Source organism: Camellia sinensis, chromosome 12 (assembly GCF_055761805.1).
Source record: "Camellia sinensis isolate YWXY chromosome 12, ASM5576180v1, whole genome shotgun sequence".
Taxonomy (NCBI): Eukaryota; Viridiplantae; Streptophyta; class Magnoliopsida; order Ericales; family Theaceae; genus Camellia; species Camellia sinensis.
The window spans coordinates 133,614,908-133,641,223 of NC_138972.1; the positions used below are offsets into that span (position 1 = coordinate 133,614,908).

The window sequence follows — 26,316 nt, forward strand, 5'->3', positions numbered from 1 at the left end:
TATCAACAAATATAGCTTTATTAGTAGCGTTTACATTATTATACATGGGGCGAAGATTAATAAAAGATAAAATATATGTTAATAATAAATTTCAGCAATTATATACAATGCTTGGAGTTTTCATTACTTTTTACAAAGAACATATCAATTGGAATATGTTTACCATCTGCAGGAGATGACTTGTGCTTCTTCTTCCGTTTGCTTTGGCTTGTAATGTGGTCTTTCTGAATAAACCTGACAAGGTTCGAGTTCTGTCATAACACATACCAATCTCTATGAAAAACAAAATAATAGAGGCATATCAATCAAAGGGCATTTGGAATCTATAGAAATAGTGGTTCTAAAACCAAGTTGGTTCACAAAATTTGACTTCGTTCAAGGCAAATGGAAACAGTTTAACCAAGGGCAAGCTTCGATGTCCAATGGATATAAAATTGTTTCAATCTGTCTTTATAGCATTTTAAGGAATATATTGTAATCACCACCATAATATCTAATGATAAAATTAAAATGAAGATAATTAAAAATGAAGAATTCAAAGTAATCACCACCAACAATTGTAAAAAGATAAATCAAAATCATCCATTTTGTTCCAAAATCACGACCCGATCAAACTAATCACCACCAACAATTGTAAAAAGATAAATTAAAATCATCCATTTTGTTCCAAAATCATGGCCCGATACCAAGCATGGACACTTTTAAGGTGTGTCCGTGTTAGACACAAGTCCAAACGTGTCCAATTACTTTCTATATAAAATAAAAAAATAAAAATTTAAATACTTAAACCCAGATATTTTTCACTCACCAGGGGTACTTGCAAGTATGAACAAAATGCCATAATATCTAATGATAAAAAATGATGTCGATTTATACTTATTAATCACTCCAACTTTAAGCTATAGAAATTAGTCTTATGTTATATATATATATATATATATATATATATATATTTTTTTTTGTCTTTGGAGGAAATATAAATATTTGTTGTGTAGATCAGTTCATGAGAAATTTAAACTATTATACATATGGCTGGAACAACGCAGTACCTCTTCTTCGGTGTGAGACTTCTAGGGTTGCTATCGGATTCCTCCTTCTGCAGCCTCTCAGCAAGATGAAAATCGGAATGTTCTTGCCTTTCCTCAACAAAACTAGAAGGCATTTCAATCCCACATAGCAAACACTTGTAGTCATCCACCCACAAAGATTGCTCGTTCTGATTTGATGAAGATACTGCATCATCTGAAAGGTTGGTCCTCTTATTCATTGTATCCAGGTCAATCTTCACCAATTGTGATGCTTCGGCTTCATAAAACTTTAGGGTATGTCCTATCATTTCAGGTGTATTAACCTGAGAAAACAGCAACACATGTTAAAATATAAATATAAGAAATTCAATGTACTTACATGAAAGAGGCATGTCGTTTGACTACTAATCTCTCAGTCAAGATGATGAACCATGAATTGATCTTTGGGCTTAATACAAAGTACATACCTTGGCTTTAGATTTGCTGTTCAGTGATCCATCGTTTTGCTCCATTTCATCATTGTTGTAGATTAAAAGGCAGTTACTGTTATTAGGATCTGATACTTCATTGCTGTCCAACGGATCTCTAAAATCGTTATAACATATCTCATGATTGTCAATAGGAAGATCAGTTTTCGGTTCGGTTATGAAGTGGTCGTCACTAAGATCTGAGCCGAAGGATATGTGGTCATCCATGTTTCTTCCGGTAGCAACTCCAGATACAATGAAGTTGGAGAGAGTTTTTTGTGTAGGATCAGATGGAGTGCCATCTTTGTCTTCGTTGAACTGAGACATTCGCAGTCCTGCCAGAAGACATATAATTGCTTCATCATATTCATACATACTTGTGTTAGAGGTGATATGCACCATACACTAAACAAATAAATTAGGAAAGACAGCAAATGCTTCACATTTTACATAATCCCAGGTCCTATAAAATTCTAAGTTCCCTAGAATTTGTTATTCTAATCTGTGAAATAACTCATTGACACTGATGGTTTTGAGCAGCAGTCAAAACAAAAACTTGATCAACATAATTGATTTATTTTCTCCATCAACAACTTTGATTATTTTAATCGGAAAATTATTTTAGGTTTATGTCATTTATAATTCACTGATCTCTAAGACAAGAAAGTTCCTTATGTTTGGCAAACCTATTTATGACCCCTTATCCTTGGTTGATCTGCTTTGGACAAATGCATTCACATGATTGGATACAAGCTAAAACAAGGCCCTTAAAATAAACACAACACTTACAGAGTGCACACCAAATCTATCAAGTAAAAGTGGTATATATCTGTAACAACCCCCATACTGTTTACTGATTAATGACTGATTGATTACCGATAATCACCGATTACTGTTAAACGAAATGGATAATGACTGATAACTGACTGATAATTGAACTGATTAAAAGTACTGAACTGACTGACTGAAATTGGAAACCGAATTGATCGAGTATATGTTAGTTAAATTGCATTCTATCTGTTTGACTGTATGATTATCTGTTCATGCTTATATGTTTAAACTGCTAATTAAAGGCCATATCGGCGGCCGAATTGGAAACCGATTGATGTTCCATGATCCTCAGAATTAATGTGATTTTATAGTATAATTATCTGAAAATTGATTAGGTATGATTAAATTATGTAGAAAATTTAATGTATAAAGAGAAATAGAGAATTGTATTATTGATTGATATAATGTTGTAGTTGATATCTATTACAATGATTCATGATTCCTATATATATAGAAGAGGGTGAGTGTGTAGTAGGTAAGGAGTAGGTGAAGTGGAGGTGGTAGTGGTGTAGTGGGTTAGGTTTAGTGGAGTAGGTGAGGTGGTAGTGGTGTAGTGGGTTAGGTTTAGTGGAGTAGGTTTAAGTGGGTGAAGTAGGTGGAGAGTAGGTGGATTTTAACAGCCCCCCGCAAACTCAAGGGGGATAAGAACTAACCAACTTGAGTTTGGAGATAATAACAAAACAAGAAAATACATAAAAATAAAAAAGGATAGGAGACACTGTATGGTCGTGTCAGACCATTGGTGAAGACACTGGATGGTGGTGTCATAACGTTGTAGAGGACACTGTATGGTGGTGTCATAACGGTGTAGAGGACACTGGATGGCGGTGTCAGACCGATGTAGAAGACAGTTTATGGGGTCATGTCGGACCGTTGTAGCAGACAATGCTGTGACAGTTGTTGTGACAGTTTACGGAGTCTTGCTGGACCCTTGTAGAAACTAACCGGAATCAATGTCGAGACAGTTTACAGAGTCTTGTCGGACCCATAAAGGAGCTAACCGGAATCAATGTCGGGACAGTTTACAGAGTCTTGTCGGACCCATAAAGGAGCTAACCGGAATCAATGTCGGGACAGTTTACAGAGTCTTGTCGAACCCATGAAGGAGCTAACCGGAATTAATATCGGGACAGTTTACAGAGTCTTGTCGGACCCATAAAGGAGCTAACCGGAATCAATGTCGGGACAGTTTACTGAGTCTTGTCGGACCCTTAAAAAGTCGCACTCTCAAAAGGTGTGCCCAATCTTTCAAAAAGGCGTGCCATAAAAAGGCGTGCCATCAAAAGACGCGCCCATTTTGTCTTCGAGCGCCGAGCGGCGCATGATGCGCGTGTCTGCCTCTTCGTCAGGGTCTTTATAAACTGAGGCGGAGGCTGTGCTTGAGGCAGAAGCGAAGACAAAAACAAAACTTTGTGAAAAAACTTCTGAAAAAACTCTTCATTTTCTGAGAGAGATATTCGTTTTCTGAGAGATTGTTTCTAAGAGCTGCAAATCTGGAAACACTCTGTAACCAATCCTTCTCTGAAAAACTCAGCAACCCATAACATGGCCTCTTCTTCCCGTCCAGCTAACCAGAACATGGCCTCCTCTTCCCGTGGGTTGCTTACGCTCTTTCCAGAACTGAATGAGTCCATAAGAGAAATAACTGGTGTGGTGGCCAGTGAACCTCAACCAAACACCTCTGGTTTTGCTCCGTTAAACTTTCCGATGCGGTCGGTGGAGCAAAAAATGGCGGTGCAAACTGATATTGAGGCCAATCAGTATACTCTGAAGTCATGCGTGGAAACCATGACTGCGGTCACAAATTTGTCGCACCGGCTGCAGAGCAGGACAAATGAGGTGCAACAGTTAAACGGCCAATTGGCTCTGCTCCAGCGCATGTATAAGGATGCGCGAACAGAGATAAGTGTGCTGAAGGCGGAAAACAAGGAGCTGAAGCGGAAGGCTACCGTGATGTTCCGATTTGGAGGTCCACCATATGCTGTAGTGGAGGAGCAGGGTGGAGTGAACGTGCTCGGTGGAGTGGGTAGTATGGAGGCAGCGCCGGTAAGGGACACCCAAGAGAAAAGCAAGAAGAAGAGACCTGCAGCAGAGTAGAGAAGAAAAATCCCACTGTGGGTGCGGTGTGTGTTGTGGTGGTTTGTTTGTTTGTTGGTTTTTTTTTTTTTTTTTTTTTTTTTTTTTTTTTTTTTTGTGTAAAATTGTGATCGGGGTTGATCCCTGAGATGAATAAAATATGATTTGGTGTGCAAAGCTATATGGTATGAAGGGAATTGGAAAAAGATTAAAAAGAATGTGAAAGAAAAATAAAGAAAAAATAATAAAAATATATTTGAAATCAAAAAATGAAAGATGGAGGAAATAAGGAAAGTGGTTTGGAGAAAATAAATAAAAATAAAAATAATGGAGTTGGAAATCAAACGGAGGAGAGATGAAGATTTTTTTTTTTTTTTTTTTAATATAATATAATAAAAAGAGATATATATATATATATATATATATAATAAAGAAAGTGGGGAACAAGAGTGTAAAGAAAAGAAAAAGTATAGGTTGCATCGTGGGTCACATGGGTGAGTAAAAGAAAACAATAAAGAAATGAGTGGGTGCCCCCCATGTGCAAGGATAGTGCTGGCACTTCAATAGGTGGTACAGCCTGCTAAGCATCAGCTTTGACAGGAGCTGCCTTTGGACCTTTTCTCTAATAAATGCGTCAAACTGTTGCTGTTGGTGTTATCAAGAATGTGGAGAAGAGGAGGCTTGTCTGATGGCCTCTTGGGCTGTGTAATCATATCGAGGTTGGTGGACCTCTCAATCATGTTGTCACCCTCAAAACCAGAGATGGGGACAAAAGGAATTTTGTCAGGGTTGTAACCAACCTTCTTCAGATAGGAAGAGACTTCCTGCACAATTTTATCATACCTTGCTTTTGAGTACTTAGGAGTGGTAGCATCCATCTTGTTACAGCAGCAAATCATCTGCCTCACTCTAAGAGTAAAAGGAAGGAGAGCATGTTCACGGAAGAACTTGGGCTCCTTCTCAATCTCCTTGCCAGATCGACGATCAATCTCAGCAAACTTGACAGCAATGTGGGAGGTGTGGCAGTCAAGAACTGGAGCATACCCATTACCAATCTGACCCGGGTGATTCATAATAATAACCTGGGAGGTGAAATTTGCAGCTTCCTTGGCTGGATCATCCTTTGAGTTGGATGCAACAAAACCACGCTTGAGATCCTTCACTGCAACATTGTAGATGAAGACGATCGAGACGGTGGTGTATGGGAGGACAACAGTGAGAGGAGAGGCAGTGGTGGTAGACTCGAAGAAATTTCAAGGTATGTGTAGAAAATTCTAGCAAATTAGGTTAAGGTCCGGCGGGCGGCCAAGGCGAGGTTGCCGCCCGCCGGTGAAGCGAAAAATACTAAGTGCTTAACCTTGCTCTGATACCATGTAGAAAATTTAATGTATAAAGAGAAATAGAGAATTGTATTATTGATTGATATAATGTTGTAGTTGATATCTATTACGATGATTCATGATTCCTATATATATAGAAGAGGGTGAGTGTGTAGTAGGTAAGGAGTAGATGAAGTGGAGGTGGTAGTGGTGTAGTGGGTTAGGTTTAGTGGAGTAGGTGAGGTGGTAGTGGTGTAGTGGGTTAGGTTTAGTGGAGTAGGTGAGGTGGTAGTGGTGTAGTGGGTTAGGTTTAGTGGAGTAGGTTTAAGTGGGTGAAGTAGGTGGAGAGTAGGTGGATTTTAACAAATTAGATTAAATATCGATTAATCGCATAGTTTGATTTAATTACCGTTCCGCCACTTAGTGGACCACTATCTCTTGAACCTTGTATACACTCCACGTATTGATCAAACAAACATTTTCTTCTCCTCTTCTTGCCTCAACCGACCCAAGTTAGAGAGTGAGAGAGAGTTGAGTTGTTCTTGAGAGATTTGCTTGATCTTGCTTGGAATTGAAGTGTTGATTGCTACTTTGAGCTCCTAGACCTTGAACACAAGACTAAGGTAGGACATTCATCTTCTTGTTGTTGTCTTAGAATCCATTCTTGCACAATTCATGCTTTAATTGTAGAGTTAAGACATGTTTTGGTGCATACATGTTGAATTGAAGCTCATTCCATGCTTGCATGTGTTTTTGGTTGAGTTTTGAGTTGTTTTCATGGCAAAAATGTTACATGCATGCTCATATTTTTACAAGAGACCATGAACTCATCATGTTTTGAAAGATTTGGCTCCTTAGAGCATCAAATTGAAGCTTTGAATTGATTTGAATTCATGCATGTTTGCATGTTCTTCATATTCTTGAAAATGGGTTTGAATATGGTTTTAATTGACTCACCTTTGGGGCTTGAATTCATAAATTGAGCTTTGAAACTTGTTATATGTAAAAAAACTGATGTATTATTGATTGATGTATTGATTGATTGATGAATTTCTGTATATTACAATTCCTATATATAGAGGAGAAAATGGTAGTGGAGTGTGTGATAGTGGAGGTGGATGGTAGTGGAGTGTGTGATAGTGGAGGTGGTAGGTGTGGAGAAAGATAGTGGAGGTGGTAGGTGTGGAGAAATTCTAACAGCCCCCCGCAAACTCAAGGAGGATAGAAACTAACCAACTTGTGTTTGGAGAGAGTAACAAAACAAGAAAATACATAAAAATAAAAAAAGATAGGAGACACTGTATGGTCGTGTCAGACCGTTGGTGAAGACACTGAAAGGTGGTGCCATAACGTGGTAGAGGACACTGGATGGTGGTGTCATAACGTGGTAGAGGACACTGTATGGTGGTGTCATAACGTTGTAGAGGACACTGTATGGTGGTGTCATAACGTTGTAGAGGACACTGTATGCTAACCGGAATCAATGTCGGGACAGTTTATGGGGTCATGTCGGACCGTTGGAGATGCTAACCGAAATCAAATGTCGGGACAGTTTATGGGGTCATATCGGACCGTTGGAGATGCTAACCGGAATCAAATGTCGGGACAGTTTATGGGGTCATGTCGGACCGTTGGAGATGCTAACCGGAATCAAATGTCGGGACAGTTTATGGGGTCATGTCGGACCGTTGTAAAAGTTGCACCCTCAAAAGGTGTGCCCAATTTTTCAAAAGACGTGCCATCAAAAGGCGTGCCCAATTCATCAAAAGGTGTGCCGGACATGATGGCGAGGCACGTGGGCGCCTTGGCGTGCGTGCCCGTTTGTCGGCTGTCGGCAAGTGGCGCGCGATGCGCGGATCGGCCCTGGCTATTTAACCAAGGGTGAGGCAGAGGCTGTGCAAACCAGTTTGAAACCTCTGAATTTTGGCAGTCTGAAACACTCTGTAAACCCTGCTCTGAAACACTTAGCAACCCAAAATATGGCCTCTTCTTCCCGTCCAGCTACCCAGAACCTGCTCACGCTCTTTCCAGAACTGAACGAGCCCACAGGAGAAATAACTGGTGCGGTGGCCAGTGAACCTCAACCAAACACCTCTAGTTTTGCTCCATTGAACTTTCCGATGCGGTCGGTGGAGCAAAAAATGGCGGTGCAAACTGATATTGAGGCTAATCAGTATACTCTGAAGTCATGCGTGGAAACCATGACGGCGGTCACAAATTTGTCGAACCGGCTGCAGAGTAGGACAAATGAGGTGCAGCATTTAAACGCCCAGCTGGCTCTGCTCCAACGCATGTATAAGGATGCGCGAGCAGAGATAAGCGTGCTAAGGGCAGAAAACAAGGAGCTGAAGCGGAAGGCCACCGTGATGTTTCGATTTGGAGGTCCACCATATGCTGCAGTGGAGGAGCAGGGAGTAGTGATCATGCCCAGTGGACAAGGAAGTACTGAGGCAACACCGGCAAGGGCCGCCCAGGAAGGAGGCAAGAAGAAAAGGCCGGCGGAATATGCGAAGAAGTGAGGTCGGTGGGTGGCCGGCTGTAGAAAAGAAAACAAATCTTGGGGTGTTGGGTTTTTTTTTTTTTTTTTTTTTTTTTTTTGGGTGTAAAATGATGATCGGGGTGAGCCCCGACATGAATAAAATAAGATGATTTGCAGTTCGTCTTCGTCCTCTCGTTTGTTTTTTTTTTTTTTTTTTTTTTTGTCGTGCAAAGAAATAATAATGAAAAAAAAAAAAAAGATGAAAAATAAAATGAAAGAGAAAGAAAAAGGAAAGAAATAGAAAGAATATATGTGAAAAGAATCAGAATATATAGATATATAGATATATATGATTATTATTATTTTTTTTTAGTTTTTTTTTTTTTTTTTGTTTTTTTTATTGTTTATATAAAAGCAATGGGGAACAGGTTGTTGTGTGAAGAATAAAAAAAGAAAAGAAAAGGAAAAGAGAGGGTGGAAAGGGAGAGAGACGGTGGGTTCTGGGAAAAAGAAAGGTGCACATTGGTTGGGAGGTGCAAGCCATTAAATAAAAAAGAAGAATGGGTTTTGTCCGTGAGGAGAGAGAGAGCTCTGTGCTGTGGTGTGTGTGGGATCAAGTATAGAGAGAAGACAAGGGATACGCACGGAGCAGTGGCCAAGAGAGGTTAACAGACGAAGATAAAGTAGCACTTGTGTAATAGCCCACACTTACAAGAACAAATTCCCGTAAATCCAAATTCACGTCGGGTTCACCATCGGAATCACGGAAATCGAATCGGTTAGGGGCAAAGAGAGACCAAATCAAGTAAAGAGTGGCGGCGGTGAGAGCGCCGCAACCGACGCCGAAGAGGAGAGAGCCGACTACGCTGAGAAAATCCTTGGTGCGATCGCGAAAGGAAGAGGAGTGTATGAAAGCACAAAGAGGCTGAAACGATCTCCGGGAAAAACACGAGTCTGGTTGACCCATTGGTTCTGTGGTCGGCCATTGACAGAGAGACCGGCAGTATTATACTGGGGGAGATTTCCACCAAAATGCGACCCATGAGGTAAGGTATTCAACTGAAGCTGAGGGTTCGAGAAGGGGGAGATGACGTTGTCGGCGAGAGAAGTGAAGGAGAGGAGGCCGGGTCGGATAGTAAGGGTTGAAGAAGGTGGGGTGATTGTGGTGGGCTATCCGTGGCAATTGGGACTTCTGTGTTTGATGGAAGTAAGCTTGGGATTGAGCCATACTCTGTGGAGGTATTGAAAAATTCCAGCGGGCAGTGAAGTCATGGTTGCCGGTCGGCTGCCCGCCGGAAAGAAAGGAATATAGGCCTAAATCTTATGGCTCTGATACCATGTAAAAAAACTGATGTATTATTGATTGATGTATTGATTGATTGATGAATTTCTGTATATTACAATTCCTATATATAGAGGAGAAAATGGTAGTGGAGTGTGTGATAGTGGAGGTGGATGGTAGTGGAGTGTGTGATAGTGGAGGTGGTAGGTGTAGAGAAAGATAGTGGAGGTGGTAGGTGTGGAGAAATTCTAACATTATACATTGAATTTAGTTATGTTTTCCAGAATTTGGGCCCAAGAGGTCGAGTTTGGAGTGGTAGAATGCTTGGTTTGAGCTTGGGAGGCAGATCTGGAAATTCCAGATTTGGCTTCCTCACTCGAGCGAAGGATTCCCCGCTCGAGCGAGCACCTTTGTCCAGGGCTCCGCTCGAGCGACCATCGAGCGACCATCGCGCGCAAAATCTCAGCATCCAGTATTTTTACTGTTTTGCAGACCGCTCGAGCGAAGGATTCCTCGCTCGAGCGAAGCCTTTGATTTTGGACTTACGCTCGAGCGGAGAAAGTCTCGCTCGAGCGAGGCTCCTAGTTTCAGCAAACTTTGCGAAATGTTTTCTAAGTGTATTTTTGCATCCTCATCCCATCCTAGGCATTCTTAGGCCTAGTTTAAGACATTTAGATGAGGATATCGTTGTAGAACACACCAAGGCAAATTAGGGATTAAGTTATGATATTTCCCAACTGTGTAGCTTAGTGTGTGTTCAACCTGTGAACTGTGTAGGGTTGGCAACTGGGGAGACACGCTCTAGCATACTGTAGCCCAGAACTCTGTGAGTAACAATTGTGTAAAGATATGTTCAACTGATTATCTTTTGAATACTGAACTGAACTGTTTACTGAACTGGTATTATTTACTGAATGAATGTATGTCCTTTATTTCTGAACTGCACTGTGGCATCCTTAGTACTTACTGTTTACTGTTACTGTTACTGCGACAGAATTCTCTGTCGGTTCCCTCGTGGAGCCACTACTGTTTACTGACTGATGGCCATCATTACTGTTCGGTCTTTTAAGACCTACTGTTACTGTTATGCTAATGGATGTACCACATATGACTGTTTACTGTACTGAACAACTGAAATACTGATTGAATTGAATTGTTTTCATTACTGTAAGGACATTCATTCTAAACCCCTTTACGCTTTATGTTATTCACTGGGCTTTAGCTCACTGCTCATATATATATGTAGGTGCACAGGCACCAGATCGGAGCTAGGAGCGTCAGGGTAACTCCAGTTTTGTCAAGCCAGCCTTTGTGCCTCACTGCGAGGTTCCGAGTTGCCATGCTATGGCTTGGGGGTGTTTTGTTTGTTTTCCCCTGCCTGTCTTCATACTGTCTAACTGTTCTGTATAGACTGAATGTTTACCGTACTGTTATCAAGGGATTAGGTCCCTGTACTGTGTGACTGTAAATTCTGTATAGACTGTACTGTTTGTATATGTTTGAATGCATGAAAAATCTTTTTGGCATACAGACTGTCACAGCTCATTGGACATTGTTTAATTACTGTATTGGCTTCCGCCAGGCCCTGTACTCTGTTTTACTGTATTACTGTTAAGCAGGCCTTCGGTAATCTCGGATTACTGGCCGATTACGGTGCTAAACCCATAGGGCCGGGTTTGGGTCGTGACAATATCCTAATTGGGCATAGTCAAATAAGTTAATAACTAAATATTCTTACTCACTTTGACTGATTGAAAATCAAAGAGGTTGAAGGTTAAAAAATGAAAAAAGGTTGGCGCACCAGAAACAACTATTATGTTGATCTTACAGCACGCAAAATTTGTTGCAGAAAATATTAAAAAAGAAAAACACAAGGACTGGCTGGTTTCAGAAAGACAACTGAATCAAAGGAATTTTCCTAAAAGCCCATAAAACAGATGCCTGTGACGAAATACCTTATTACATTAGAGTGGAGCAGCAAAAAAACCAAATGCTTCTCCTACAAGAAAAATCTAAAAAGGAATACCCATAAATCAGAATTCAAGAAAAAATTCCAATAGAGACCAACATGAATGCTGAAACCAATTAAGGACATCAAACCAGCAAAATTAATTCGATCAACAGTGCTATGGGTACCTAATTTTCTACACTCTTTTTTACACACTCCCTCACATGGGTGTGGTGTGGGAAATTTATCAGAGCTCGCAGAAGGGAAGTCGCTCTCTCTTCCTTCCCTCCCTTTGGTAACTAAAAAATTTTTTTTTACATAATGCATGTGACGATGTGAATAGGAAAACCAATCAAAATAATAATGAACCATCCTCGTAATACATAAATATGAAGTATCATGGCCCTACCAATTAGTCTCAAGGATATGGGAAGTTCAGCCTTCAGCAGCTTTGAAGCATGCTTCAAGATATCCTCACTTGAACAAATATATTTTTGCAAAGTCACAGCTCGAGTTCGAATCTGGAGATTGCAAAATAGTCAGTACACATGCAAGCACAAAGATCCAACAAATCATAACTACTAAAACAGGAAGGAAGCTCCAGACAAAAGAGACATAACAATTGACAACCTATTCATACATTTGTCAGGGATTCATATTACACACAGAAACTTGCCACAAAAAATAAATAAATACAACAGAACATAGTTTGATCACAAAGTACCTCAAAAGATGCAGTTTTCATTTTTAGCGTCAATGTTCGCCCACAAAGAGCTTCTTTTTTCATGTCAGCAGAGAGCATCTCTGCAAGATCCGCTGCAAACAAAAAGTTGAAATGGCTTAGACTTGTGGATGGCATATTTTTAAACTCATGAATGAAAAATGTTGGCCGCAATAACAGACACAGAAAACCAAGGTGGCCTATTATTACATGAAGAGAGAGAGAGAGAGAGAGAGAGAGAGAGAGAGAGAGAAGAAGAAGAAAGTAAAGGTTAGCCCTCTGAAATGGGGAGTGTTCTCATAATATATAAAATCTGTTTGCATGCATCAATTCACAGTGACAATAGGATTAAATAATGGGCATCCACAATAAAACAAAACTTGAGTGCACTGAAGAATTTCCAAAATCATTCTTGTGTGTGAGGTTAGAGCAAAATGATACGAAAGGAACCCCTCACACAGAAAGCTTCTAAAGAGAAAATAGTAAGCAACTACGCATCTGAAAGCTCCACTAAGTGAAGAAAACAACAAATATAGAGTCAAGTTTCCCTAAAAACAGAGTCTCAGCTCAGAATAGAAAATCAGTATCAAACTTTAAAAGCCAGCCTGCAACTTGAAACACATGTCTGAAGTTCCAACAAAGAAATCAGGTGTTAAACTAAGATAAATGCAAAGATCAGGTTAAAGAAAAAACTATTACCACCCGAAAAAAAGATACCAACTGGCTAAAATTTCATCACTTAGTTAAATAACCAGTAAGAAAGACTGACTCAATTAAAGTTAAAAGGCACTGCAAGGATGAAGAATAAGAGGACCTCATGCTTTATGGACATATATATGAGGTTGCATTTCAAATGTGGTACTAGACATGGCAAACCCTGAGAAGCTAGATAAATGGGCCCGACTATAATTGTGTTTGTTGTGAATTAATATATTGGGCTTTACTACATTCAGTTTAAAGTTTGTTTCTGTGCATTGGAGAACCATAGAAAGTCAAACAATGATGAAAACAACACATTCCAGTAGAGCAGTGTGATATGTCTGCGCTTTAGATGTGGATACTTTAGTCCGAACAGAAGCTGACATTGTAACTTCCAAAAGGGTATCCTATGCATCATAGGGAAGACCAAAGAGAGTTAATGTAGTGAGAAAACATATGTTGGGATATGAATTCAGTGAGAGTGTGGTATGGCCCTACATGGAGGACAAATATGAAGTTGAAAAAAAAAAATATACCTACAATTTTCTTACACCAAATAACTTAAATAATTTTCAAAGTGTAGCCCTCATGCACAGATTTATCATCTTGAATAACAAAGAAAGGCATGCTCGACATAATATATGATTAAAATGAAGTTAAGGTGTTTCCATTAAATGAAAGTAAGTAAAAAGGTCACAGGTAAGTAAGAGCTGGTCAAAATGAGATGGAAGAATAAACCATTTGATAATTATTCTTACAGTGGGTAAGCATATTTGGCCACAGTTTCCTGAAATTTTGTTCGCCTCACTTGATTATTTTACGATGAAATTTTTGTTATTCCAAAAGTTGCCATTTACTAGAGTTTTTGTTTGTGTTTTATTTTTGGTCTGGCCCATTTACTAGAGTAGAAGGCTGAAATCCCACAAGTACTGAAAGAAAAGGAATTAAGGTCAACCTATCATAAATAAGTTCCCCGATAAAGTATAAAAATATAACAAAATTATTTAATAAGATTAATATACAAGCAACAACTCCACATCACAGTATATTAGCATCACCTAAAAGAATCTCCCTTGTAAAGAAAATCAAGCATCTGAAACAATTACCCAATTTATGATAAAGAAAAGCCTCATCGCCTGTGGCCGAAAATGTTCTCTCATTACTCATGCTTTTCCGCAACCTAACTTGAGGTGTATTGGTGCTTCCAAGTCCCAGACCCACACAGAGGAAAAAATCTACAATAAAATGTACAGATGGTTATAATGATAATAATAATGAAAAAAATTCTAAATGAGAACTGGTCAGGTGATGCAGCAAAACCCTCAATCTTGTCAAGTTTCCAAAAAAAAATATTTGTTCGTGATTTAAAGAAGAAATGAATTTATGCATATGCCGGCAAAAAAGCTATGTTATTTGACCTATATAGTATATAACAAGGCATATTCCTTCCAGACAAAGATAAAAGTAAATCACAACTGCAGTATTAGGAAGCTGAAATGTAGCTAATTTATGTAAAAGTTACAGCATTGCATTAAAAAAACTTCAACAAGTTCTCAAATATATTCTTCTATATGAAATTCGAAAATATGTTAGATAGGAAAGTCCAGCTACAGGAACAACTTTGTGCAATTTCAGTCAACAGTTGCAGAAGTTCCACGTCAAGTAGTGAACAAGTGTGTGTGTGTGTGTGTGTGAGTGAGAGAGAGAGAGAGAGAGAGAAAGAATGTGTAACCATCCGTATAAGCTGCAAAAAATTTATTCCACTATTACTAAAGCTCATAAAAAATTTACCCATCAAAATCTTAGAAAAATAATAGAGTTGAAAAAAAATTCGCTAATAAAATAGGAGATGCCCATACATATCCAGAGAAAATAAATATTCTTACTATGTATCTGAATACTTTTGGTTCTAGTCCAAACCACAATTGGGAATTCCTACTATCTTCTCCGATGGTAATACAACAAAAAAAAAAGAAGCAAAATTAACAAATTATGGCAGAAGATCAGGCCACTGTGGCTAATCTGAACTTCTTGTGACCGTGCAGCATAAGATTGAACTTCTCATCTCTCTTAAAAGCCATAACCACAAAATGACGAGCTTATGAATGTGGTCAGTCTCTCTTGTTTTCGAGCTGGTCGTCTGCCATTCTTATTGGAGTGCTTAATTGTTAGATGCAGTTGGAAATTTCTTCTTTTTATGCCTGCCTCAGGTATGTACTTAAAAGATTAAATAGCACAAGGAATTCAGGAGAGTTTTCTAAATGAGTACACTGAGCACCACATGCGTGGGGTATACAATAGAAGCCTTACATAAAGCACAAATAAGATTTCAAAAAAGTTCCACGCATGAAAACCTTCAAAGACGGAAGAAGAAAGAGCGGAATAAATAGACCCTTATTTAACAACAAATAACACAATACCCTCCTTTTACATCCTTTTCTTTACACATGGAAATTATATTTAGGTTTTCACTTGCCATTTTGCCCTTGACATGAACTTAATGCAAGTATATTTTCAAGGTCATGTAGAGTTAATAATGAAATGAGTGCTTCTCCCTTGTTCATGCAAACCAAACTTCATTATTTTTGCTCCTTTTTTAATTTGGTGTGATCTATTGCTGAGTACAGAACAAAACTCAAAGAGTTCTCCAAACATAATTTTTTCTTTGATATATTCACAATAAGATCCTTGAAATCTATAATACATTACAAGATCATGAAACAGATATTATGTTATGTGCACCCGCAGGCAATGGTGCAATGGTAAAAGCTTGGGCTTTCACACATGACTTGTAAGAAAGTAAAATTGAATGCTGAAAAAAAGAGGATATGGATAACATGTAGCAGATTTAGGACAAAACAGGGACTTCTGATCATAAAGAATACAAAGACCTGTAAATATTAGATCATTTAAGTTCTAATCTTTCCACAATCATATGACCATCCTTGGGTGACCTCTCTACTGAAAATTTAAATAAATAAAAAAAGAAGCAGTAGAAGGACCAATCAATGTACAAACCTGCTGATGAAGGAGAAAATAGTGCACCAAGGAAACCACTCTTTTGCAGCATCTCCTCACATGTTGTAATTCCAAAAACATCCCTTAAAAGATGTTCAGTGACCTTACCAATGCCCCCAATCTGTAATAGATCTTCAAAGTGTTTCTCACTCAAGAACATATATTATGTTGGCAGCTTTCCAATAATATCAAAAATATCAATTCAGTAGCAACAGCTCTTCCAAAACTAATGCTGCCAGTTGGCTAAGATAAATCACAAGAAAGAGAAATACCTTCCGTATGGGAAGCGAGGATATAAATGTCATGACAGCCATCCTGTCATTTGGTAAAATAAACTGGCCATTTGGTTTATTAATATCTGAGCAAACCTGATAAAAGGGGAAAAAATAAGGAAGAGAGATTTCAAATTCCGTTAGAAATCAGTTCTTTGTCAAAAAGATTATCTAGATCATTTCCAATCAATCGTACTCATTCATAACTGCAGCTAATATTGGAAAGAGATAGCAATGTAGATGCTTCATATTAGATAGCATAGCACTAATAATGAAGTAAATGGCTCGTGTTCATTGTCTTTTATTTAATAACTAATGAATTTTTATTCAAAAAGGAACTACAATGCCACTCAAGTACATAGAAGGACCAAAAAACATAAAACAAAAAGATCTCTATACACATCCATCAATGTCAAAAAGCTCTTGAAGTCCAAAAATTTGTCAAGGTTAGCAACTCCCAACTATACTTACAAGTATACTGTATACTTTTGAGCCTATACAAATGAGCCTCTCTACGATCAAACAACCTATGATTTCATGATCCCCAAATGATCCACATAATGCAAAGAGGAATCAAACGTCACACCACCTTTTTTCTTTTCCCCACCCTAGCTCCATGCCAACAACGCAAAAGATCCTCTACACCTAGAGGGATCACCCCCACCTGACACCAAACCAAGAGAGAGCCGAGAACCAAAGCTCTTGAGCAACTTGACAATGAATTAAAAGATGGTTCACTGATTTACTCTCCCTCCTGCACATGCAGCACCAGTTCACCAAATTCTGACTTCTTCAGATTAGGTTGTCTACACCCTATCAATAGTCTCCATTTCTGAAAAATGAAATTAGCCCCCGGATATAAGTAAAATTCAGATTTGATTGACAGATCTCTCACTATCTCTGCTATCAGAATCTTACGATTCGCGATTCGATTCACGATTCGATACGCAATTTTTGCAAAATCGATACGAATCTATGAGTGAATCTATTTTGGAAGTGAATCTCTAGTGAATCGCACGATTCACAATCGATTCACGATTCGATTCACTTTTTACGATTCATGTAATTTTTGAATTATTGTGTTCGACATATTTTCGACTCATTTTTTTCATCTTTTTAGTGAAAATGACATAATACAACTTCTAATAGCATTTAATACCAAAATAACCAACCTATATATATGATTTGTTGTTATTTTTGTGATCATGAAATTTTTTATAGGATCCAATCAGATTTAGTCAGACCTAACATATTTTTAACCTTTCTTCTCATTTTTTTTCCCTCCAAAAAATTGTAATATATCTTCTAAAGATGTTTAAGATTAAAGTTACACTATGAATTATTTATTACTATTTTATTAAATTGAATATTACATGTGCGAAATCAGTTATACCTTTTAAAATGTTTTAGGCTTTAAAATAAAATATCCTAAATAATTCTTTCTTATTATTTTCTCACTCTTACTTAAAAAAGTATATATGCTTATTGTCCAAATATCAATATCGTTGTTAACTATTGTTACTTTAGAAATTAATAGTTTGTCTATTTTGTTATTATCTTTATTAAGAATAGTTGATAAAAAATATCTAAAAAAAAAAGAGGGTAAGATGGTGATTTTACATAGGAACCTTTGTCAACTTCTTACCTATTAAATTATGTGATTATCATTCAAAATAACATTTTTATTGATTTAAGTCTAAATATTTTATATTCATAAGATATATTTAACATTTAAATGTGTAGATATATGTTTTTAAGTAATTTAGAAAAAGTGACCAAATCTTTACGATTCACAATTCGATTCGATTCGCGATTCGGTACGAGGCCATTTCGATTCACGATACGAATCCCGATTTGACAACTATGCTCACTATATAAAAATTTTCCAAGGGCCAAAATGCTTTTAGTGTTCATGAATGATGAGTGTGTATGTGTTAATGAGTAAATGGTGCAGAATTTCCCTACTAAGATAAAAAATTTATCCAGGAAAAAAGCCTATAGAAGTAACAGTGGCAGAATCAAAATGCATCATAATAATTTAAATGTGTCACATCCATCACGTTAGTTACGAACTTCCAACAATTTTCAATGAGCAAAATGGATGCTGATGTTCTTGAAAAATGTATGTGTTATCCATTGAGTAAATGGTACAAAAATAATCTGCTAATATCAAATTATATTCAGCAAATAGCATATAGAAAGTAACAGAACCTTAGCAAGTAAGCGGTTTGGTGCCACTCCAGCACTACATGTGAGACCAGTCTCTTCATAAACACCTTTTCTAAGTTCTTCGGCAATCTTCACAAAGGAATAACAACAAGAAGAGGAAGTGAAGGGGGAAACCATATCAATGACAAACAAAGACTGTAGAAATGCTATATAACTGCTAACCCAAGAAAGAAATTGATTCGTATGGATGTAGTTTACTTTATGTTCCAACTTACTTCTCCACTAGTAATGCCCCTTTCTTTGCAGACATTAGTAATATCAAGGTAACCCTCATCCAAACTAGCAGCCATGAAGTTGGGATCATACTTCTGGAAAACTATTTGAAAGGTGACATCCAAATGAAGCTCATTAGCACGAGTTACCCACTTCTGCATCCCAAAAAATTGCCTCAAAAGACAATAACTAACCTTTTCTAGTTAAATCACTGTAATAAGTATACTTCTTGAAGTCGGTGGGGACAAAAATCAACTGTGGACATAATTTACGTGCAATGAAACCAGGCATTGCAGCACGAACCCCGAACTTCCGCGCCTACAGAGTGTACAAATCATCTTTGATTGAGGTATGAGTTACAGATCAAGATATTTTCATAAATGGGACTGTGCAAAAAAATCTCATGTCAAAGAGTATCCACAACAACATAAAAGAACACTAGCAATTGGCAAAAAAACTATCCATGATCCCCACAGGACACACTGCTAGTAATTCAAACCTCATAATTAGCAGTGGATATCATAGACATGCCGCCAACAGCCATTGGTTTGCCCTTTAATGAAGGGTTGCTTAATGTTTCAACAGCTGCATAAAAAGCATCCATATCTACGTGTAGCCAAATCCTAGTCAGATCACGAGTAGCTTCTAGCTCTAAAATTCTTTTATCGGCAACCTATAAATTTCATAAACCATAAAAACGAATGGTAAGTGCCTTATCAAAACCAACATATATACTCATAGAACTTATGCAATATGATTTAGAAATACCAAATTAGGCATTGATGACGTCTACATCAATATTTTTAGTGTATTTCTCCTTCTCATCCTCGATTCACAACAATTCATAGCATTATTTCCTTTGACAAGATCTATCCTCATCGACCATAAAAATTATGGATGGCTTCCAAGAATAATAGAATCAATCTACCTCGTGATGTGCTTTTTAAACATTTCAATTGGTTAATTTGTTAAGGGATGGAGAATCTATAAAGTCCAAATTATCCACATTACATGACATTGAACAGGCATAGTCAAGGAATTGGGATAACTCAAGTATACCATTTCTATGATGAAGGATGTACATTCTACACAGGGTAAAAGTATGACACTTTTCTTTTGAGATGCTCCTAAAGTAGTTACACAATAGAATTGTCTTAATCCATTGTTTCCAACTCTTTGACCCATCATTAAGAGACAAACTTCCAGGTCCAGTAATAAGCTGAATAGATGCACAACATACGCTCACCATAAGTGTCCCTCTATTTTGTAGATCTAATATGTGGTTCCCTTTTTTCTAAGTGGATTAGCACACAGCATGTAATAATGTAAATAACTAATTGTACAGCATTACAGGAAACTTTACACAAGTTTGGTTTCAATACATACATAGAATAATTTTTTTCTTGAGGACGAAAGAAGCACTTAAGAGCAAGTGTTATGTTTGCAAGTGAAGAGTTAGTTATTATTCCAGTTTGCAACTCTGCACACGGTTATGGGGGAACAACAAAAAACAAAAAGTGAGTAAACATTAAAAAAATATAAAAATATAAAATGTTATCAATTTATGATCTTCTCTCTGGAGATCACTTATGTACCAAATGAAATATCTCTTTATCTCGCTTCCTCTCATTCATAGAGGCTAGTATCCCTGAATCTATCTACTATGTTTTACCAGGGCATGGTATGTATGTGATTGTGAAATTGATTCACAAACGAAATTCAGGTTTCCACATGATAAAGTACATTGCTATCATGGCAAAATCAAGAACTACGTATCCATTTTCTTAATACCTTCTGATAATGAGATATTTCAGCAGCTGTGAGCTTTGCACACTGAGCCCGCATGTTTTCAATTTTCTGTTTTATGAATGCCTCCTTGCGCTCTTCGTTCTCAAAATACTTTGACCCTTTGCTCATTTCATAGACAATCCTTTGCACTTTTTCCTTGTCTACCCCCTCCATTCCTGCAACATCACAAGGGAATCTTTTCGTAGTATGTCCTCAGACACATCAAAAACAAAAATAACTTCCAAAGGCAAGTGCAAGAAAGATTCTGTTAGAATTTCCCATCTTTACCTTCACCTACTCCACTACACACTCCACTTCACCTACCTCTACTCCACTACACACTCCACTTCACCTAACCCACTATCACCTCCACTACACCTACTACCACATTACCTTCACCTACTCCACTACACACTCCACTTCACCTACCTCTACTCCACTACACACTCCACTTCACCTAACCCACTATCACCTCCACTACACCTACTACCACATTTTCTTCTATATATAGATTGTATAGGAATTGTAATTAATGCATCTTGTAATCTATCAATCAAGACATCAATCAATAATACATAAATTCTTACATGGTATCAGAGCAAGGTTAAGAATTTAATATTTTTTCGCTTCACCGGCGGGCGGCAACCTCGCCTTGGCCGCCCGCCGGACCTCAACCTAGTCCGCTAGAATTGTCTACTACATACCTACCTCCTCATCATATCTTCATAACATCTCATTCTCTCTCGGCATCATAGTAGCCGGGATACTGCTCATACTTCTGGACAGCGGAGAGAACATCGTCTTTCTCGATCTTTCCGCCGACGCCGGTGGCGAGATCCAAGGCTCCGGCTTTCGACATCACTCTCCCCAAATAGTCCATAGCAGCTTCTCCACCGGAAAGATACTCCTAACAGCAGCGGAAAAAAGGTGTTTCCCTCAGCCAAACAAGGCTCAATAGCTGTGGTCCTCATCAAAATACGTGTAATTGCTACTCCTGAACTTGGTTTCCCTATCCTTGCTAACAAGCTTCTCAAATGCTTCCGGGCCATGTTCTTCTATGTACTTCTCAGCAGCAGTTAGAATGTCATCTGGCTTACTGAAGATGTCCTTCTTCCTTGGGACATACTAGACGTTAACAGTCTGCTGTGGGTTAAGAAAGAAAGGCCTCAAATAATGCTCATAAACATATGCAGCACCACTGATACTCTTTATGATGGTGGATATTTCAATGCCATTACAACACAGCACCTTGAAATTTATTTTATTTTATTTTCTTATCTCTCTTTCTGACCATTACAACACAGCACCAGCACACTTGTTCCCACCTTTCATCATGGTCTCCACTTTCTTTTTCTTTTTTTTATATTTATTTTAATCCATCTTTTTTGAAAAACAAAACCAATATCACTTTTTTTAATTCCTTAATTTATTTTAATAACATGAGTGGCCTCTCTTTTCCACCATCTCCCTCTTTTTCTACACAATATTTTTGTACCACCGCCCACTCCATGATTTCCATATTAATATTATTATTATTATTATTATTTTCACAAAAAAAAAAAAAAAAAAAAAAAAAAAAAATTCATTCCAGTTGATTTTTCTGCCTTACCACACCTACCATTCGAGTTTGCCAAACACACTTATTTTATTCATGTCAGGATCAACCCCGATCATAATTTTACACGAGAAAAAAAAAAAAAAAAAAAACCACCATAACACACCCAACACCCACAGTGGGATTTTTCTTCTCTACTCTGCTGCAGATCTCTTCTTCTTTCCTCCGTCCTGGGCGGCCCTTGACGGTGCTGCCTCCGTGTTTCCTACGCCGCCGAGCACGTTCACTCCTCCATACTCCTCCACTGCAGCATACGGCGGACCTCCAAATCGGAACATCACAGTGGCCTTCCGCTTCAGCTCCTTATTTTCTGCTTTCAGCACACTTATCTCTGCTCGCGCATCCTTATACATGCGTTGGAGCAGAGCCAGCTGGGAATTTAAATGCTGCACCTCATTTGTCCTACTCTGCAGCCGGTTCGACAAATTTGTGACCGCCGTCATGGTTTCCACGCATGACTTCAGAGTATACTGATTAGCCTCAATATCAGTTTGCACCGCCATTTTTTGCTCCACCGACCGCATCGGAAAGTTCAATGGAGCAAAACCAGAGGTGTTTGGTTGAGGTTCACTGGCCACCGCACCAGTTATTTCTCTTGTGGGCTCGTTCAGTTCTGGAAAGAGCGTGAGCAGGTTCTGGGTAGCTGGACGGGAAGAAGAGGCCATGTTTTTGGGTTGCTAAGTGTTTCAGCGAAATAGCAATTTCAGACTGGTAATGTTCGGAAGGGTTGGTGACAGAATGGCAACAAAGTGTTCCACAGTTTCTCTCTCCGCAGAGGCAGAGTTTTTTCAGCGAAGGGTTGGTTTCAGAGGTTTCAGAATGGTATGCCTCAGCCTCAGCCTTCGTCTTGGTTAAATAGCCGAGGCAGCCACGCGTATCGCGCGACTCTTGCCGCCCGACAAACTGGCACGCCTTTTCATGGCACATCTTTTGACAAAGTGGACACGCCTTTTGATGGCACGCCTTTTGATGGCACGCCTTTTGATGAATTGGGCACGCCTTTTGATGGCACGCCTTTTGACAAAATTGGGCACACCTTTTGAGGGTGCAACTTTTTAAGAGTCCGACAAGACTCTGTAAACTGTCCCGACATTGATTCCGGTTAGTTTTTACAAGTGTCCGACAAGACTCTGTAAACTGTCCCGACATTGATTCCGGTTAGCTCCTTTATGGGTCCGACAAGACTCTGTAAACTGTCCCGACATTGATTCCGGTTAGCTCCTTTATGGGTCCGACAAGACTCTGTAAACTGTCCCGACATTGATTCCGGTTAGTTTCTACAAGGGTCCAGCAAGACTCCGTAAACTGTCACAACATTGTCTTCTACAACGGTCCGACATGACCCCATAAACTGTCTTCTACATCGGTCTGACACCACCATACAGTGTCCTCTACAACGTTATGACACCCCATACAGTGTCTTCACCAACGGTCTGACACGACCATACAGTGTCTCCTATCCTTTTTTATTTTTATGTATTTTCTTGTTTTGTTACTCTCTCCAAACTCAAGTTGGTTAGTTTCTCTCCTCCTTGAGTTTGCGGGGGGCTGTTAGAATTTCCCATCTTTACCTTCACCTACTCCACTACACACTCCACTTCACCTACCTCTACTCCACTACACACTCCACTTCACCTAACCCACTATCACCTCCACTACACCTACTACCACATTACCTTCACCTACTCCACTACACACTCCACTTCACCTACCTCTACTCCACTACACACTCCACTTCACCTAACCCACTATCACCTCCACTACACCTACTACCACATTTTCTTCTATATATAGATTGTATAGGAATTGTAATTAATGCATCTTGTAATCTATCAATCAAGACATCAATCCTATCAATCAAGACATCAATCAATAATACATAAATTCTTACAGATTCCAACCTAGACTGAAGCAAAAACGCAAAAACATCAAAGAAAACACATTGGTCAATTGAATATTCTAACAAACTAGTACCCATCTCGAACCTCAACTAAAGCAACTCCTTGCCAACCCATGAATTTGTTTATTCCGAGATGATATGGCATGTATTGTCGGTTGGTTATGTTTAATTTGGCTTTGTTGGGTAAGTAGTTGTGGCGTTTTGTGGAGGAGAGGGAACATTTATGGAGGAAGGTGATTGTGGCGAAGTTTGGGGTGGGGAGAGGGGGGTGGTGCTCGGTTAGGGTGGGGCAGTCCCATGGTTGTGGAGTTTGGAAATGAATTTGGTTGGGGAGAGAGGGGTTTTGGCAGAGGATTCGGCTGTAGGTTGGGGTGGGCGACTGAGTCCGTTTCTGGTGTGACAGGTGGTGTGGTGATACTCCTTTAGAGCGGTTGCTCCCTTTAATTTTGGGGATTGCAGAAGATTGCAAAATTATGGTGGGGGGAATTCGGAGTGGACAGGGCCAGACAATGGTTTGGAATGTGCGGCTACGTCGAGATGTTTAGGATTGGGAGGTTGATCAGTTGATGAAGTTGTTGGGCTTTTTATGCGGGTTGCAAGTTGGGAGTGCAGGGGAGGATTCTATGGTTTGGGCTTGTCCGGGCTCTAAGGGGCTCTTTTCTGTGTCCTTGTTCTATGGTGCACTTACTCAGGATGAAGCGTTTTTGTTCCCTTGGAAGTGTGTCTGGGTGTTAGTAGTGCCTTCCAAGGTAACTTTCTTTGTGTGGACAACTACTTCCAAGTCGTATTTTGACAATTGATAACTTAACGCGGCGTGGACATATCTTGGTGAATTGGTGTTGCTTGTGTCATGGTGACACGAAGTCAGTGGATCATTTGTTTGTTAATTGTCCAGTTACTCCTCGGCTTTGGATGTTTATTGTTGCGACTTTTGGTTTGGTTTGGTTTTGATGCAACCTGGCTCTGTGTTGGCTATTTTACAAAGCTGGGCTGGGGGTAGGGCCGGGAGGAGGCATCGGAAGGCATGGATGTTTGCCTCTCATTGTTTAATGGGGCTTGTTTGGTTGAAGTGTAACAGGCATATATTCCAAGGGGTGTCTCATTTGATTTCTTGGATGGAGAGGCAGTTGCTTATGGTGTTTTATAATTGGGTTATGGGGTTGATTAATCCAGATGTTTTGGCTTTTAAGATTTTGTGGAGGATTTGATATTTTAGCATTTTTCCTCTTGGGGGTCTGAATTTTGTATTCTTTGCATCATATTGATACTTTTCTAATAAAGTTTGCTTATTTATCAAGAAAAAATATGGCATGTATTGTCTTTTCATGATCTTTTATTCAAATTCCAAAAATCTCGCTCAAGCCAAGGCTGTTCGGTTGAGTTTTCAAATTTGTTCTTAGAAAAATTTTCAAAAACTAGTTTGGTGAAAAGAATGAAAAAATAAAAAACTCATTATTTTTCATATGATTTCCTTATTTTTTGGGGCAGATTTTTTTTTTTTTTTTTTTTTTTGGTGGGGGGGGGGGATTATTTTTATCAAACTAGTTTCTAATTTTTCAAAATTCAACCAATGAAGGTCCAAGTCTTTTAGTTCAAGGTTATAATACAAAACAACAGTCCTCAAACTCAGTTATATACTTTTTTTGCCCTGAGAGAGAGAGAGAGAAGTCGATATCACAATTGAAAGCCGCGTAAAAGCCAGAATCACGATGGCATGTATCGTATTTTCATGATTTTTTTATTCAAATTCCAAAAATGTCACTCAAATTCCTCCATACCAAGTTTTCCAGTTCAAGATTACAATACAAAACAACAGTTCTCAAAATCATTAGATTCTTCTAAAATAGTGAAATCGACATCAAAAATGAAAACTGTATACGAATCAGACCAATGAACGTTACATGATTCGTAAAATTCAAAAAAAAAAAAAAAAAAACAACTATTGTGCAGGTTTATCTTGTAGATTACCAATAAATATACCTAAAATTTAACAAATCCGTACAATTTTTGTATGTACCTGCTTTGGCGTTGGTGTAAACAGTGTGATAAGACTGCCATGGCCGAGAAGTGACTTCATAGCTGTCGCTCTCCGCCATTCTCTATGGTCCTGTTTTGCGTGTTGAGGAAGACGAAGAAACCCAAAAAGCGCGAAAATGGGGGATTGAGGAAAGTTTATACATATGTATATACAAAAATGTACAGGTTACAAAAATTTTACCAAAAATTTTATCAAATGTCGCACATGGGTGTGTGGAACCCACATGGGACCCATATTGTGTGGGTCTCACACCCATATGAGACATTTAGTAAAATTTTTAGTAGAATATTTGGGATCTCTTCTTCAGTGTTGGCCCACTTTCAACCCATCCTGCAGGACCAACTTAATGGCCCATGGTCCCCCTAATTTGAGCGGATTTCATTTTTGAATAGA

General features: G+C 38.7%; 1 protein-coding gene across 5 annotated transcripts; it reads right to left on the bottom strand.

Annotated features, from left to right (window-relative positions):
- LOC114272510 (DNA/RNA polymerases superfamily protein) lies at window positions 1-26,069 on the bottom strand. 5 transcript variants are annotated; one of them, XM_028214229.2, is made up of 14 exons: window positions 25,903-26,069; window positions 20,374-20,546; window positions 19,082-19,255; window positions 18,777-18,900; window positions 18,585-18,685; window positions 18,352-18,438; window positions 16,141-16,236; window positions 15,869-15,989; window positions 13,957-14,085; window positions 12,155-12,246; window positions 11,840-11,951; window positions 1,496-1,830; window positions 1,050-1,351; window positions 1-234 (listed from the first exon to the last, which is right to left on the bottom strand). In XM_028214229.2, exons 1-14 carry the CDS (start codon window positions 25,979-25,981, stop codon window positions 99-101), a joined length of 2,061 nt encoding a protein of 686 aa, XP_028070030.2. In that variant the 5' UTR covers window positions 25,982-26,069; the 3' UTR covers window positions 1-98. The 5 variants fall into 5 exon arrangements, with proteins under 5 accessions (XP_028070030.2, XP_082753816.1, XP_028070031.2 ...); XM_082897690.1 differs by having other exon boundaries at window positions 1-251; window positions 25,903-26,059; XM_028214230.2 differs by lacking the exon at window positions 19,082-19,255 and having other exon boundaries at window positions 25,903-26,062.
- Between the last annotated feature and the right edge of the window lie 247 nt (window positions 26,070-26,316).